Source organism: Antrostomus carolinensis, unplaced genomic scaffold (assembly GCF_000700745.2).
Source record: "Antrostomus carolinensis isolate BGI_N321 unplaced genomic scaffold, ASM70074v2 scaffold18702, whole genome shotgun sequence".
NCBI lineage: Eukaryota > Metazoa > Chordata > Aves > Caprimulgiformes > Caprimulgidae > Antrostomus > Antrostomus carolinensis.
The window spans coordinates 2,827-21,102 of NW_010299241.1; the positions used below are offsets into that span (position 1 = coordinate 2,827).

General features: G+C 35.4%; 1 protein-coding gene across 1 annotated transcript in view; it reads right to left on the reverse strand.

The window, feature by feature from the left end:
- Positions 1-558: 558 nt before the first annotated feature.
- AK9 (adenylate kinase 9) overlaps positions 559-18,276 on the reverse strand; it is a gene marked incomplete at its 5' end in the record, with an annotated part of 41,399 nt that continues 23,681 nt past the window's right edge. The window contains 13 exon segments of the mRNA XM_029083678.1: positions 559-699; positions 1,249-1,351; positions 1,437-1,535; positions 2,280-2,449; positions 2,961-3,157; positions 4,373-4,593; positions 6,187-6,333; positions 7,503-7,704; positions 8,653-8,866; positions 11,891-12,109; positions 13,741-13,945; positions 14,800-14,864; positions 17,043-17,262. Coding sequence (XP_028939511.1) covers positions 559-699; positions 1,249-1,351; positions 1,437-1,535; positions 2,280-2,449; positions 2,961-3,157; positions 4,373-4,593; positions 6,187-6,333; positions 7,503-7,704; positions 8,653-8,866; positions 11,891-12,109; positions 13,741-13,945; positions 14,800-14,864; positions 17,043-17,262 — 2,203 coding nt within the window.

The window sequence follows — 18,276 nt, forward strand, 5'->3', positions numbered from 1 at the left end:
GGTGGGCTTTTCTTGAAAAGGGCAGTTGTTCTGTCTGCACTTAAGCTGTTTTTCAATGCAATCAGACTCCTGATTTACATTTGTGTTGTTGGAGATTAGTATGATCAGAAATACAGTTGACAAAAGACAGGCATTCAGGCACCTAAACCATTCCTCAGACAGTATTTCAGCAGCCTTTTACGACAGTAATCTTAGTCAATTTTTAAGGCAATTCAGGTTGTCTACGACTAGCTTAAAATGTATATATATGTATATATAACATTTTACTTTCTGTTTAAAAACCCCAGCAATGCATGTTAGAAACATTTTCAAGGCCATCAGATTGTTGGTGATGAAATGTCATTAAAGTCTCATGCTTTGTGAGAGATCACTTACCTGTCTACCTGTCCTATTAATCCTGCTTTCCTCACTGGTCCTTACACAATTCCAAGAAACTTGGCAGTGTGTACTTAAATCAGTATATAATAGTATTTTCCCAAGTTGGACATAAGAAAACTACATAAATGGGTTATCAATGTGGTATCAGATCATTTACTGCATTAATATAATTCATTATTTTTATAGCATATTATTTTATACACTACCTTTTAAATGGCAGGCGACAAACAGCAGAGCAGTTTTTTTTACGCTTAGGAATGGAAACTTTGGTTTTAAGCAGCCTACTTCAGCCAGAGCTTTTATTAGAGAAGTTGCTACGCCCTAAAGAAAGAAAACAGTTTTAGGGGATGATTATGGAAATCTGGGACAAAAATATATTCAAAGTCTGATCCTGTTTTCATGCAAATTTAACCATATAGGATGACATCTAAGTTGGTGAATTGCAGAAGATAACAAATAGTATAAAATAGGGAGGGAAGTGACCATGAATCATTTCTTTATTTCATGTTCATGTCTCAAAATGTAACTAGCTATCCTTAGATCATTCCACATAGGCTTGTGTCTACCTTGGTGTTAAAGCAAAGCGGAACCTTACATGGTATGATAAACAAAAGCCTCAGAAAATCCATCGTATAATACTGTAGTTTCTTATTCCCCTCCGATGGTCTTACTTGTATTTTTTCCATTAAAGCTACAAATATCTAGTATTTTAAAGCTTTTTAAAAATTCCTCTCAACTGTAAGTACACAATTTTCAATTTAATATAATCCCATTAATAAACATAAGACTGGCATTAAAAATTAAGTAAACTGAGTGAGATATACTGTACACTGCAAAATCATGTTTTAAAGTAGAAAAGCAAAAACTGGCCTGTTCAAGGTATCCAGCCAAGGGAAGTGCAGTGAGCAGCATTGGCTCCTTTTTTGGAGGGAGTTTACGTGGAAGCTTCAGATTGCAGTACTTCTCTGGTAACCTAACCAGATTACAAGTAAGCACTTTCAAGATGTATAAACCATGACACAATTAAAGATTAAAATATAGTTAGTATATTCATTCACCTCATAAACTTCAGAAGTTTTTCTTCACTTTCAAAAATATATACCTTATCTTGATATTTTGCTGCATACTCGATGTTGCCAGGCACCAGAGCTTCATATCTGAAGAGACAGAGCAAGACTATTAATTCAGAAGAAATGTAAAACATCATTTGTGCAGTGTAAATTAATGAGCTACTGAGAGCCTTCTGGTAATTTAGCCAGGGTAGGAACTACAAAAAAGTAGCAATTGGATCATCCAGGTTTCCACCACATGACTGACAGTTACAAGGCTCAAAATCTGAGAGAGTCTCTGCCTCAAAATCAGCTTATTAAGGGGCTTTTATAGTGCTTCTTTAGAGCTCCTCTAGTTAAAATGCCATTCATAGTTGTTCAGGAGATTAAGAAGGGACAGCATAGAATTGACCATTATGGTTCTACCTTGATGAGAAATTCCTGTACGCTGAGGAAATCAGCGGGACTTTATGGTGGAGCTTATACATCTCTTATAAAAATCATCCTAGCTAGTTTTGCATCTGCTAAGGTTTTGTGAGATTTATGTGAACTTTTGAAGGCTTATGACAGAGAAAACTCAAACTATATCCAAGCAGTCTTCATCACAAAAGACCGTTAGCCAACACGGATCCTTGTAAAACCTGTAGCTATATGGGTTTCAACAGGTGATTTTACACTGATTTCCAAAGCCACGGGCACAATACAGAGAACTGTAACTGTAATTACTGTAACTGTAATTGCTTTTCCTCTCCAAACCCTGAACACTATTAACTTTGAAAGCATTTCTTCATTGATGTGTTAATATAGGACAGATGGTCTGTAATTCAGGTGGGGAAAACCGCGGTGAGGTACCTCTGTTTTCCATTTAGGTAAGTGACTGGACAGTATCCCTGCATTTCAGCACTTATAGGGAATAAGGCCTTCACTTCTGCTGCAGTCAGTCTCTTTGGTAACATATCTTGGGGTGGGAGAGGGCGAGGTGCCAGTGGTGGCACATAAACCTCTGGTCTGCTCAAGAATTTCTGTAGAAAAAGAAATTAAATGTTTTTATAATGAAAGAAGGACTGTAAGACTGTTAAGTCAAACTTCAGAGGACTGGCTCACACAATTGAGATACTTGTTTCTCCTGCAACAGCTCTCTGTGTGCTGGCACTGCTGCTCTCGGGTAAGTAGTTCCTTTTGCAACCCATTCTCTGTTGAAGTTATCACTATCCCTCCATATCCATTGCTATCATTAGCCACTCCCTACCCCCAGTCTCCCCAAAATATATGGAGAGAAGAGGAAACTTGTTTTAAAATGAGTGGTTGATCTATGGCAATTTATAAGAGGAACTTTGGTTTGAATGGACTCTCAGCTACATTTTGTCTGCCTAGAAGTTTGATAGCAGAAGTATACAGAACAAAAGCTTGAATGCTAACAGCAGTAGTCTAATTCAGATTACAAACGGCTTGTTTCTGTATGAAATCAAAGAATCTAAGCAATAACGTTCCCTCTTCCCATAATCCCCTCCCAACCTGCTTTTTGACACTTACGTCCAGTTCTTCCTGTGAAGCCATTTTGTAATAGTGTCCTCGAAATTCTGCAGCAAACTGCAGTGACAGTGTTACAGAGCAGTCAACCAATTCACCCTTTTCTGCAAGGCTGACGGGACAGTACTGTCCAAACTCCCCCAGCCGGTACTGCAGCTCTTCGGGAGTGATACACAAACCAGCAATGCCCGCGGCTTTTCCTGTTAATAAAAGCAATTAGTGATAATGTTTTAGTAATGAAAGACATAGAAACATCAAACATCAGAAATGTTACAGTTTAGAAGATGTTATAATTCATCATGTGAAAATGATATGAAATAATGAGAATTAAAATAGCATTTTTAATAGATTGATATTAAAATGAAGTTGCAACCCATTTGACCAATTAATTTTAATAATTTTTTTCTAGCACTTAAGAAATATAATAATTGTTAATGATGTGGGATACTCTGTCTGCTTAACTTATCAGTCTGTTTTCACTGGGACAGTTTTATTTATGATTTATTGTTTTACTCTTTTGTGTTGCTAAGGAACATTTCAGCTGTTATTTTATTTCTTTACATTGGTGAGAAAGAATACAAGGTGTGATGAAAGCCTCCTATTTATTCATCATGCAAATGTCACAGTCTGCCTGGATGAAATATATTCAAAATCTTTTATAAAGTGTCATATAAAACCAAAACTATTTGGGTTTTATATGTGCTTTTCAAGCTTGATGTGAAAAAGTTAAATATATTTGAATTTTTTTTTTTTTTTTGCTTATGACTGGAATTGTTAAGAAAGGTGCAACTGCAGAGCTGTAAAAGTTAAAACCAAAAGATGGATATAAAATAAGGAAATCTGCCCTTTAGAGGAATTCTAGTTAAAGTGCACAGGCAGGTTTAAAAGGCATATTTATCCTGACCAATGCTGACACTCGAAAATTCAAGTGGGAACTGTTCCAGTTTAGAGTAAAGTAATTTTCCTCCTACAGCACAGAAATTAACTCAAATGGCATATTCAACTTTAATTCTGAACTTATAATTAACATTTTCCCCCTCCTTCCCTTTTCCTCCACTGATATTTAAGTGAAGCTGCAAGTCATAGTTCCCCTTGGATACTTTGGGGTACCCTTTGTGATTTATCACCCAATGTTGAGGAATCTGCCATGGATCATGAGACCTCTGACTTCTTTCTGCTGTATTCTGTTACCCTGTTCTTTGGGAGATGGCCTTGACAAAGCCTGTAGTTCGTTTTGTCTTTGCTTTCTTTAAGAGATCTCTTCAAGATGTCTCCAGGTGAGATTGAAGAATTCAAGGGTATGTATGTGTGCAAGAATTAGCTTCACCCAAAGCATTTGAAGTTGAAATGCACTCATTACATTGCAGCTTCTTAAAGAAACAAATATTATTCTGAGAAACTTATTTTTCTTTTACCTTCTCTTATTCTTTCCAGGTATATCTGTATTTCTTTAACAACCACTTGAACTTCCTGTAGTACTTTGTTCCAGATCCACCACTTGCTCTGAAAGGCGTCAATCACACACCAGTTCTGATGCTCCTTCTTATAGTAAGTCCTAATTGCATCAATGTGCTGTTTGTAGCAGGAATTTTTAATAGCTAGAATCTGTGAGCTGTCATGTACAGGGTAGGGAGGTCTGAAGACAGTGAAAAATAACACTGGTTTAATATGAGTCTGAAGATTAGATCATTTAATTGAATTTCAGGTGTAAATTATAGAGTTCACTTTAAGTCCTTTTTACAAAATTCTCCTTCGTTGAAACTGTAGAACATATTTGATAATACAACTTTTTTATTAAGAGTATTACCAGTTAACATATGAAAAGCAGCATACTTATGATCAGTTATGTTCAGAGACAAAGAACAAAACTTTTGCTATTTATATCCCAAATACAACTCAATAATTTTGTAAAGGATTTGGAACCTATCAGCACATATTAACTGACACACACTACCAATACACCATTAAATGGTACCCTAGACAAAATGCTATGAAAGTTTTAAAATGGAAGCCAATAGTTTATTGAAAAACAGGCTTAATTTTTACTTATGCTGTTGTCTGAAATCAAGAAGTAGCCATAATCTTTGGGTATGTTTTGAAAACTGTCATGTTTGCATATATATAAATTAAAATAATCTATCTGACCTCTAAAAATATTATGCAAGACCAGAAGATATATTTTTACTAGAACATAGAAGCATTTCTTGTTCTGGTTCTTAATTTAAATAATGCCAAAAAAATATAAGATAAACTTCTATTTTAATAAGATTAATGTCTCTGTAAGTTCTACCTTTCAGAAATATCTGATATGGCACATTTGATTTGTATTTAAGCTTATGAAATGTAATTAGTTTGGTATTTAAAATGAAAAGTTTAAAGTAAAAACTTCCAAAAAGACAGCATTAATTTACTTTTTTTGTAATGCAAATTGTCTTTAGGGTTTCAGTAAACAATTAAGCATTGTACTGATTACTTGATAAAAAGAAAGAGACAAAATGAAAGAGACATGCAATAATGCTCTAAGCTATCTGGAACTTCTTAGAAACACTTCCTCTAATGAGAACCAGGTTCTTATACAATTTAATTTTAAAGTGAATGTTCTGTTCTTTTTAATTCTCTGTCCCAATTTATAAACTACTTACTGCTCTTCCTCAAAAACAACCAATAGCTCTTTAAACAGAATATTTATCTCCTTAGAAAAATAAAAGAAGGGAGCGAGCTGAATTGAAAGGTTTAGATGAGTAACTCAGGAATTGTATACATTATTAAAATATACATTGTTTCCATCTTTTAAGAACTCAAATTAACACGTAAAAGAGAGCTTATTAGATGAAGTATAATTTCCCTTACGATGATAATAATTGAATTCATGAATAATAAACTTCAGCAGCAGAGTGAACTAGTAACATTTCTGATGTACAGTTTCATTAAAACCAGTTAAACTAAGCAGTGGGTGCACAGCATTGCACACCTGTGACCTCAGTCATGGAATTGGCGGGGCCGGCCAGAGCATGCCACAAATTCCTTATGTCTCCATTTCTGGTCTATGGAAATCAAAGCACTAGAATGTAGAGGGACTGGTGCCCATGTCTTTTCATCTGTGGAGTTTGGAGACAGCCGAGTTATGCACTAGCTTAGACACAGCCTCTGGGTACAGCAATGTGGTACCTACATAGAGAAATGACAATATTGTGTGGATAAAAATACAGCTGTTAGGGAGCATCACTACCTGTTCGTGCTTTCCTTGTCCAGCAGTGCTCTTCTGAACACTTCCTTTGCATCCATTTCTAATTCAAAGATTTTCACTGGAATTATCCTAGCTGATTCCAAGAGGTTTACTTGTTTTCTTGTTACAGGATATCCATCAATTACAACTCTACATACAAATAGAAACAGAAAGACACTTTTCCTGAGAAGTCAGCTTCTAGTTAAACATTAAGACTTCATATATTCTTAGTGCATTCTCAATAGAGACAAAAGTCTACACCCATGCCATGAAATTATCGCTGCCCTGATTTAGTAGACAGTCTTCACTCCTAAGAATTTACAACTGAACTAAAAAAAAAAATAAATAGATAGAATAAGAAAGAGTAAAGGAAATGCACAAAGGGCAAAAGGTATAGGAATGTAAGTGGATGGATCTGACTTATACAAAAGGTGGACTTCAAAATTCTGACACAACAGTCATTCAGAAACATATTTTTAACTATGGGAAATCTCCATATGGATTGGGCAGAGTAGTTTTCAAAGTGAAACATAAAATGATTTACAGTACTTGTAGAATCTTTTTAATCATATTGAAGAGGAAATGCTTGTCACATATTAGGCAATACTGGGGCAAAACACGCTGAAACAACATTCCGGTATTTGACATGAAAGAAAAGTGGAAAGAATTCTGATCTCAAGCTAAAATATTTTCAGATATTATTCAAGAATTGCCTTTCCCTGTAACAATTCTCCTTTTTGAGGAGAGGAGTTGAATGTCATGAAATCAGGATCATGAAGCTTTTTGAGTCTGCCTGGTTTGGAAGGTGTTTCAGTGGTGGAGAAAGAGCCTAGGAAATGAGGATCACATATGAATGAGGTGGAAAGACTCACTGCTTTCAGTTCCTCCTTAGTAATTTCAGTTGGTAACAAAACCAGAAAAAACCTTGAGTACCAAACCAGTCTGCATGACCAAAGAGAATCAGATGTGTCCAAGTTGGTACTGGAGTTGGTATAAGAGAGATAAAATGGTAGTTCTCAAATAATAAAATAGTTCTCATAATAAAAAATATCGACTTATTGACTGAAAAATGTAACTTCCATAAAGCATATTACTTAGATTTACTGGAATATCCTTACTTGAAAATTGCAGAAAATTATGTTTCAGTCTGGTTTCCCAGAGTAATGTGAAGAACCTCATTTTGTAGGGATTATTTTCTTAATAATAAACCACTGATGTGTTTTAGTGAAATTGTTTTACAGCAATAACACGGCAATCACTGCCTATGAAGGGACTGGCATGTCTTGAAAAATACCCTGAAACCCAAACAAGACTCTTACCCGGTGGTATTACACACATGATTCATCAGAGCCACATCTAGAGCCTGGATGGCCAGTTCATCAGGTACAGTCTGTCCTTTGTGAAGATGCTGCTTTAACATCAGTGCCAACTCAGTCTCTGGCTGATCATTTAACACTAGCCGTATGGCATTTCCCATGCTCAGGTGCAGTAACCCATATACACTTGCAAATTTCTTGGCAACTGCAAAACATTTTGATTTCAACACAAAACTTTAACATAAGCAACACCACAATTTATCACTCTGTTAAACTATGTCCTTAGTCTTAGAAGCTAACTGCCCAGCTCATTCCCTGGGTCATTTCCCATGCATAATCTTGTTAAGCAGGTGCCTAACCCTACTTAGGCCCCCAAAGGGCCCAGACCTTTGCATATGTGCAGAGCCTGCCCAGTGCAATAACAACATTCAATTCAGCACAAAACTCAGCAGCAATAGTCAGTATTATTACAAAATATCTTATAAAATATGCTTCCTCTGCTGGCTCTGACAGAACAGCCTAGCAGTTAGATCATTTATCCAGGAAATGGGAAATATGGCTAAAATTTCCTCCTTAATATGAGATAATTTGGACCTGTCTCTTCTTTTTCTAACACCCTCTTCTAATCATTAAGCTATGCTGTAAGCTGAATTTTCTCCTCCTCCAGTTAAAAGCAGCGACCTGTGGATTGAAAGAGTCACGGAGGAAAGAGAGGGGAGAAAAACTGAATCTTGGTTTTTAAATCTAGAATTTTGGAAACAGACTGGGGAATGTGGAGTTTTGACTTCTGGTCCTTGATCCTAGGATTATTTCTTCATTATACATTAGATTATATTGACTGAAAGAAGTAAGAAACAATTAGAAAATAATCAGAAATAATACAAGGGGTATAAATAAGTGTAAGTCCAGATCTTCTAAGTGCCAGTCAGGTCACTAACTTTTTAAGAAGCCAGGACAAAATTCAAAATGGACAATGCAAAAATATCTGACTGTAAATGAGACACTAGAGAATGTACTAAAGGATTCTATGCTCAGCAAGAAAAGCAGGAAGACCAACAATATTCATGGTCTATGATTTTTTAATAGCAGTAATGACAGATACAGCTTCAGTCATTAAATAACATTTTGCTTTATAGAAAATACTGGCTCCTACCTGTAGTCTTTCCAGATTTTGGAGGTCCCACGATTGCAATTTTAACTGGCACAGGTGGTTTAGGTTTTGGCTGACAAATATATTTGATGGGATTTTTCATAAATGTTTCTTTATTTTCTTTACTTGAAAAGAAATAAATATATTGTCGATGGATTACAGGAAACATTGTGTTTTCATGGCTTTGTTGTGGCTTGATTACATCTCCTTCACTTAGCTGTAGTATATATAAAATGGGAAGCAGTTGATTAGGTTTGACAAAGCCTCCTTTCCTGCCAGCCTACAGAAGTGGCTTTATAGGCAGGTAGAGGAATACCGACTGTATGAAACAAACCATCAAAGCATTCTGAAATTCATACATATGGACATAATATATTGTCTGAGTCTGAGGAACTTCCATACATATGCAATTCTTCTACAGAAAGATGAAATAAACATTGAAAAGAGAAAGAATATTCACTGTTTCCAGTAGGTGGTACCGTAACACTTTCTGTCTACCAAGAGAGTATAGTAATACTATATAACATAATACTTCTTAAATTTTCAAATAATCAATAAAATAATTTTATTCCTCTGTGAATTAAAGCCACTTATCTTCCTGACTGATATACCTGATATATCTGCCTGATATACCTGATATATCTGCCTGAAGATATACTGAGAATATTGTGTTCAGCAGAAGGCATGTACAAATGAAGAAAACAGAAAAGAATATCAATACTCATGTTATGGTGAAGTGTAACACCACAACAAGGCAAGCCAAAAAAGCTTTTGGTAAAACATATACACTGCTGATGAAATCTTTTCAAACACAACAGCCCACTAGAAAGTCTGTAGTGTTGGTGGATCACAGAGTGAGAGAAGCACTAATGGCAGAAATGGTGACTACAAGAAATGCTAAATGAATTCCTTGCACCACTGTTCACTATGGAAGAATTCAGTCATGTCCCTATTGCAGCCCTTCTTGGACAAACTGCCTTAAAATGTCAATAAAAGATGTTTTAGAACAAACTGCTGACAGCTGTAGAAGAAGTTGCCCAGATGGCATTCACCTTACAGTTCTAAGGGGACTCAGAAGTGAAAAGGTTACTGCCTAACGTGTAACCTGTTGCTTACATTGGCTTTCCTTCCACAAAAAAGGAAAGTGGAGAAAGTGACCGCTTTTTGAAAAGGCCTCCAGGATGGAACCTGGCAAACATAGTCCAGTAAATCTGACCCTGTACTGAGCAAATTGAAATACATTAAGGAAAAAAAACATCAGTTACAAGCATACATACGAAATAAAGGGGAAGAGCCAACTCAGCTTCTTGTAGAGAGGGAAATCATACCTCACAAATCTACTAGTATTCTTTGAAGGAGTCAGTAAACATATAGATACATTGATCTGGTTGTTACAGTAAGAAATAGGACTGTTTTACTGCATAGCATTACCTTGCCAGACCCTTCTCTGATTCTTAGGTTCCTATTCCTGCATCAAGTCATTTCAGGATGCTTGCCCTCAATTTATAAGATGTCAGGAGTCCGTTCTAGTGTATATCTCTTCCTATTCCTACCTCAGCTCATTCTCTGCTTATCTAGTCAGTTGCATAAGTACTTCTCTCCCCACCCCAGATTTAATCTAAAAGTAATTGCCATATACTCTATCTGCCTTTCTACAAAAAAAAACCTCTGGTCCTTAATCAATTTCATAATTTCTATTATATCCTAAAATACTGTAAAAATGATCCTATTTCCCTTTAATTATTGTCAGCAAGTACATTTCCATTGTCAGCACACCACTCTGATTTTATCTAATAGCTTTCTATAACTTCATTCTTCTAACTGAATTGTACTTTTGGGTTGGTAAAAAACCATTATAGAGCATAAATGAATGAATTGGAGAAATGGAATGACAAAATGTAATGAAATCTAATAGAACAAAGTGCAAGGTCTAGCGTGTAGAAAAAAATTTCACATATAAGCTGGGGTTCAGTAATTGGAAATGACAAAAGAGAAGAAGTATCTACCTTTGCTCTATGTCCCTAGATTATTAGATGCCAGTTTGATGCAGCCAAAGAAAAGGCAATTCTGATCCTAAAACATTTTAAGTAATATTTTTATTATATAAAGCTGTAATAAGAGCTGATCTGTATACTATTCTGATTGCCAAGGTTAAAGAAAGATGTGATCTGGAACAGGTGATGACCCAACATGATGACTATACAAAAGGGAATAAAAGTTACTTGATTAATTAGCATAGTAAAATTAAGGCTAAAGTATGTTTCCTTCAGGAACTTCCTATTTTTTTTGTATCTTGTTTATTGTTTTTCTTTTATCAATCTTCCTTTTTATTTCTGATTTATTCACAATCCAACCTGCTTTTATTTCTAGCATTAAAACCAAAAATTTACCCCCTAATATTTCACTTGCTACCTATAAAACTGTATCAGCTCACTTTTGGGGATAGATATGAGTATTTTCTGACCTCAACTTTCCAGATCTCTAGTAAAATACTAAGTAAATCACAGAATCACAGAATCACAGAATGTCAGGGATTGGAAGGGACCTCGAAAGATCATCTAGTACAATCCCCCTGACGGAGCAGGAACCTAAATGAGATCACACAGGAAGGCGTCCAGGCAGGTCTTGAATGTCTCCAGAGAAGGAGACTCCACAACCTCCCTACGTAGCCTGTTCCAGTGCTCTGTCACCCTCACTGTAAAGAAGTTTCTTCTCAAGTTTGTTGCTCTTCAAAATTTGTAAATTTTGACAACAAAGAGTTATTGCTGATGAATTACATACCTTTAAAATTTGTTGGTTTGCTTTTTTGCCTCTGCTAGGGTTGGTGGCCACCTGTGTGGCTTCTTACAAAATAAAATCACAAATCCTTTCAGTTTGTTTTCACTGCTTCTAGAAGGCTTTAAGACCTTCTCTGTTGTACTGTGTTTTGTGGATCATGAAGAATTAGGCATTTCTTTCTGGTTTGCTGCTACCTTTAATTGTGTTGCTAATGGTAATGTAACAGATTTTACTAAATGCCTCTCAGCCTTAATTTAGCTGCAACACTGAAAAGACTAACACCTTTTATTATCAGTGCTTGCTGTATTTTGTGTATATTTAGTGGTGTAGTTTTGATTCAGTTATGTAGTTTTCATTAAATATTTCTGGTATTAGTTGCTACTGTCTTATAGTATTTTTTGATGTGAAATATATTTTTTAAAAGTATTATTGAAAATATTCTTCAGCTATTTAAGAACATTACCTTGACTGGATCCCACTGACCAAAAGAACTTGGAAATTTATATGAGAAAGCTAGCATCTTATGTGCAAGCGGCAAACTTATTGGGTAACATTTCTCAAAAATGCTTCCACGATTTTCCATTAGCAAATTCAGCTTGCTATATATTTGGTAGAATATGATGTGAGGTTTCCGTCCTCCGTCGATCTTGATTTGTGGTATCAACGATTTTTCAAGTTCTTCCTGGTTAATGAAAACATAATGAAATATTTGAATCATAAACCTGATCAGATTTTAGATAGTGAATGACAGCAAGATTTTCTGTGAACTATCAAGGATTTCTTGAGCATGGTCTCAAGCCACTGTGAATCAGCAAAATTTGATTTGAGATGAGAATTGGTCTTCCTGCCCATTGAAGTTTAAATTACCTAGCCTATATTAAGTATCACACTATTTTAAAAAAGGGACAATCTGCCAGTTAACTTTGAGGAATATCCTATGAAAAAGCTAAAGCTTGAGAAGTATTTGTTATTAAAAAAATAATCAAATATCATTCTTTCACTGCTCCAAACATTTTAGGATGGCTTCTATAGTTACTCTCTAAAAATATTGCTGCTCTCTGGTGATTTATTATTCCCCAGCTTATTAAAGTAAAATGTAAAAAAATCAATTTTCTGTGGAGTTTTTTCTAGCAACCTAAGACTTTTACAAAGTGCTACTGTGTTTTAATGTCATCATTTAGTTTTCCATAAAAGATCAAGACTCCACAATGTCAAAGAGGACCAACAATTAAAGAATCAGAGAACAATGAAGAGTAGTCTTGAATAATAAATCATAAATAGTAAGTTATTTAAAGTTACTTATGCATAAATGTTCTTGGAATTAAAAAATAAAGGGAAAAATACCATGTAAGCTGTAACTAGGGGATATTAGTAGTATATTTTTGTGATTATCATTGGGATACATGATTATATGCATTGAATAGTTCAATAAAATTATGATATTTTGTGGTCACTTTTGAAAGTTTAATGTACTTTCAATTCACCTTCTTCCAAAACTGATAGAAAGGTGAATCTCTGAGCACAAAACATTAATCTTTTCCACGCAGTTTATGCTTCCTTGTAGTGCAAAGAATGTTAGGAGCTTATTCTTGATTCATCTGACATTTAATCCATTAATTACTAAAATAAAGTGATCCTTGAATCAGTCACAATTATGGGGTTGGTAAAGGTTGGATTAATTTTGCAGATCTTGGATCTATGTTTTGGCTATTTAGTTCCGTAAACTTTCTCGCTGGTCAGTGGATAGAGTTTCTTCTAAATCATTATTAGTTTCCTCTTGAAGTAAGATACATATTTTATAGTAAACAAATGGGACCAGTCTGCTTACTGCCTTAGATGTGGGCATTAACATTGCAGATATCTAAAGTTAGATGAGGTTACCTCATCATAGGTAATTGTACCGATTTCAATAAAATAACATTACTAATTACTGTATAAAAAATTAGATTTATCTAATAAGAATTTTGCCTTAAAATTTATTTTTAAATACTATTCATATATTTATGACTCTCTAGTTTGGTTGCCTGCATCAATTACCTATTAAAAAGGAAATAAGTACCCCAAGACTGGGTAGGTCTGCCCTAAAGTTTCTTTTGTTTTTTCCCCACAGTATTAGTCTTATAAATTACATACTTTTTAAAGTATATACCTTCTCACTACAGCCTTATTTTGCTCATATATTGAGATCATAAGTACAGCAGCATGTTTGTTTAAGCACTATAACTTTTGAATTTGACAACTAAAATAAAACTGAAAACTCTTCTTGCATCATGCAATCATATAATTTAACAAAATAAGCAGTGGATTAGGTACCTCTACAGTTTGTAATCTGACTGTTTCTGAATCAAACTGTTCTGTAATTTCATTTTGTATGCGGTCAACAGCCTCAATCTCCTGTTCTTCTTCAGCCTCTTCTTCTTCTTCTTCTGGAAACTCTTCTTCAAGTATAGCTTCAACATCTTCATTCTCATTCTCATCTTCCTCCTCAGTGGCTTCATAATGCTCCTTATTTGTTAAAGGCAAAATATTTTGTTGTTTCATGTCTATGATACAGATGTTTTGAAGGAACATATGGTATTCTTGTCTCTTTTTTAATTAGAAAAATCATCAGTTCAACAAAACTTCATTTTGGGGTACCCTTTATCGTAAACAAAAATCTAGTAAATTCTAGAATAATATTTCAGAAGAAAATACAGAGGTACTGCATAGTGCATACAGTGAAGCATTGTACCAGTTCCAAGAGTGCTTAAAAAACTGAAGTGCTAGACTGCAGAGTATTTTTTTCATACATAGTATTGTAGTTTGGCAAGACTTTGTTAAAGCTTGTTAGCTGAAAGTGTAGTTGACAGAATTTAATGAGCAGTCAAGTAGTACATTAATGCATTTAAAAATATACTATGTAATTGAGTTTGGTCAGAAATCCTGGTACAATCCTATTCTGGATTAACCATGGATTTGACAGGGTACTTAAAACACATGTCTAATTGCAATTAGTGGGGGTACTCTTATGCTTACAAATTAGATACATAAAACACATTCATAAGTATTTTGTTGAATTGGAGCACATACTGAGAATTCTTTCAAAATCATTTTTGGTGTTCATGAGTCAATAGTTCCTAAAACAATTGAAACATTATTTCAAATTATTTTTGAAAGTAGAAGTTTCTGACAGTCTGTCACATTTTTACTATTCTACATTACCTGAAAACTCTGACTAAAAGCTCTAGAAATTTCTAATTTATAAGGGGAGGGTGAGAGAGCAGGCTGTGTTTGGCTGCAAGGTGCAAGCCAAAGGGGTGAATCCACCCAAACCACCACAGATACGAATGCAAACACTTCTATTTTAAATCTTTTTTATTAGCTTGTTTTCTTACCTTCTTTTCCATTTGTTTTCGTTCTGCTAAAAGTTCTTCCCTTCTTCTAGCAATCCTCTCATCCTGTTAGTGAAAAAAAGATGTAAGAAGACAATGATATTTGCTAATAAAAGCTCTCCTCTCAGTATTGGTAATGTGACCTAGAATTAATATAGTTCTTTCCACCTTAAAACTCTGTTTCTAGTTGCTTCTAATGTTAAAAAATACTATCTGTGCAGCTTGAAATTTTGCAGACTAGATACACTCTCTACTAGGTGAACATGTAAGTAAATTTCAGTAAAATTAACTTGGCAACTTCTGAGATTGAGATTACAGGGGAAAAAAGACTGATTCTGATCACACTGAAAATACAATATTTTTATTGGCAAGCTACCATGTTTCTAAACTTACAGGTAGTTGTTGTCATTTGGCAAAGGGGTGACTGTGCATAGTATTAAATGAGTGCTGTTGCCTGTGTCTGTTTAAAACTGCCCAATTTTGACCAAGTTATAAGCATTTGAAACAGTCCCCCATACATACTCAGTAGATACATGTCAAGTACCTGATGGCTAAATCCTAACTCAGAAGTAATATGCAGAAGCATTCTACTTAAGGCCAGTGGGGTTGATGTAATTGCTGTTCTTGCACACCATAATGCTGTCACCTGAACTGAGATCAGAAAAACTGAGTATCTCAACACGCAGGCAACAGTGCAATTTTAGAAATCCATGTTAACTCCAAAGCTTTGGCCTGGATACCAAAGCATTCTAAGCAGAGCAACAAGAAACTCTGCACAGACTAATTTTTTTTGCTCTTGTGACTAAACTCCAGTGTTCCCAAACAACACAGCACTGAAGGTGTACTCATTGCTCTCAGTGTCCTGTTGCCAGCTTCTTTCAGTGGAAGGAAACTTTAGGATAGCATTCAACTGGTCTGTCAGCTTTTCCCTGACTCTCTACATCCTCCAGCTTTAGGAACAAAAGAAGGCATAACAGTACACCCAGCAATGCTGCATGCTCACAGCACCATCCAGCTTGCTCACCTGGTTGCTATGGAAAAATACTCAGTGTGTAACTAAAAACTATATTGCAATACACATAAGCAAAAAACAGTAAATTACTGTTACTCAGGAAATCTTGATTCTGATCTTTCCTTACTTCTTAATGCCTTTATCAATTTGTATCACTGTTCCATGTGTTTTAAATAGGAACGTGTTATTTTCCTTTGTCATCAGGAGCCATATTGACACCTACACAGTTCATTAGAAGTTTGGACCCTAGGATCTGTAGCAGAGTTATCTGCCACTTGAATTATCAGAGTAACTGTTTACAGGGTGAGATTAGTACAGCAAGGCAGGCTGTTCACTAGAATGCACCTTTTCCAGCAAGACTTCCAAGATGCATCAGGAAGGACTCAGTGGAAAAAATACTTTAACTCTCCTAGCTCATACGCATTCTCAGAGCCAACCTCTGGCACAAACACTTGAGAAAACTTACTGGTGTTGTACGAGCCTTGTCCCAAATTCTCTTGTACTAACTTCCTGTGTGCCAGCTGCTCTATAGTAACATGCTCAGACCTTTTCTGATAGTACATGTGAAGTACTTTATCTCACTTTTATAGAATGTTAGGAACCTTGAATATATTGTATGTGCTGATTGTAAATGTGTGCGCAGAGGTTTCAGGTTACTTCAAGTAACTTATAACCTGTTCAGTAGTAGGCACAGCTCTCTTCAAATAGGAGACTGTGCAGCTGCAACAGCACTAATCACGTGGCTCAGTGCTACTACCTTTCTGTGCAGAATATCATAGTTGGAAACAAAGACATATACCCTATACAGTACTTATAAGTCAGCCTGTGGGAGATGCAGATCAACTCAACAGCCCACACTGAGGGAATCCATGATGCAACAACAGTGCCGTGCATGAGCTGTGTATTTGATTTTTTATGGCCATATTCACTCTCTCCATCTAGCTGCCTTTTGTCCAGGACTTTCCAGATGTCTGGCACTCTGTCAGACACTTTTCTTGGGCTGTGAGACATCTAAACTCCTGCATGAATTAATTACACAGGGGAGGAAAAGAGCCCTAAATTCTTTTTGGTTCCTATGGTAAATCTAGGAATGCTGTGAATGTGTGGAGCTGTATCTCCTGGCTCCCCTCTCTGTTTCTCTGTGTGCTCTTCACTGCTTTGGGAATTTTAGAATCTGTGTTCAGATCTGTGCTGCTGAAATTACAAAAAAGTAGACAGGACTGAAAACTTACTCTTATTTTTGCTTTCAGCTCTTTCAGTTTCTTTTTATTTTCCATTTTTTTATAGTGGCTTTCTTTCCATTTTTTCAGACGTGGAGGGAAAAGACGGTCAAGAATGTCGCTTTCTTCTACTTGAATATAAACTGCAACATCAGGACAGAGTCCTCGATCTAACAAATACTGGGCTTCATCTGAAGTACGAGGGAAACCATCCAGTATAAACCCTGTGGACCTAATTGGAAAAGAAGATATTTATCATTACACAATGTAATTTAAAGTGCAACACAGTGAAAATGCAATTAATTTGAAAAAAAAATTAAACTCCCTTATTAAATGTATATGTTAAGAGTAAACTTAAATACTTTCAGGTATTATCTTTTGACAATGTAAAAATGATACTTCACCATGTGTTTTAATTGATGTACTAACAAACAAATGTATTTCTTCTGAGGTTTTAATGTGCAGAGATTAATTATTTTAAAATAACTTAAAAAAAACCCAAACCAAAATAAACTGTGTCCTCAGTATTGCTTGTGTGACTCTAAAACCAGTGCTTCCTAGCCACTGCTCTCAAAAAAATACAAGGTGCACCAAACATTATTTTGGTAACATCTGCCACAGAAAGTTTGTTGCCTGAAAATTTATTTTTCAGTAATGCCTGACCATTTCTTCTCTAGTATAGCATGAGAATTTTGACACTCAGCATGACCTGCATCTCCCTTCCTGCAGATATTAAAAACATGTCAGATATGTCTGGAAAGCTCTCTGGCCTGTTGGAGCTGTTACAATCTCAAATTAGATGAGTAGTTCTGTAAAGCTAAATGTTGTGTTAATGAGAAGTTAGTACTTCTCTTTATTACTTCAGCCCTGAATAGGATCCATTGTAAAACCACAGAAAACTAAAGACGTGACAACGGGTGGGAGTGGATGGAAGAACAGGTGGTCCTGGATGCTGTGGGAAAAACTTCAGGGGAGGATATTGATTATGATATATATCATGATGAAGGTTCTCTTCTCTGTTCCTGGTGAAACTGAGTTTATATAATATAGTATCACAAAATTACGTGTAATGTTGTGTTCAGATGTGTGCTGAACACATGTGTGTTTTTTTCCTAAAACTGATCTCCCTATTTTTACACCATTATGAGAATGTTGGCCCCTATATGTGGGCTGACAGGACAAAAATTTATTTGAGGATCTTTTTTATTATTTTTAAGGCATTTCTCATACTGGAGAATTGAAACCT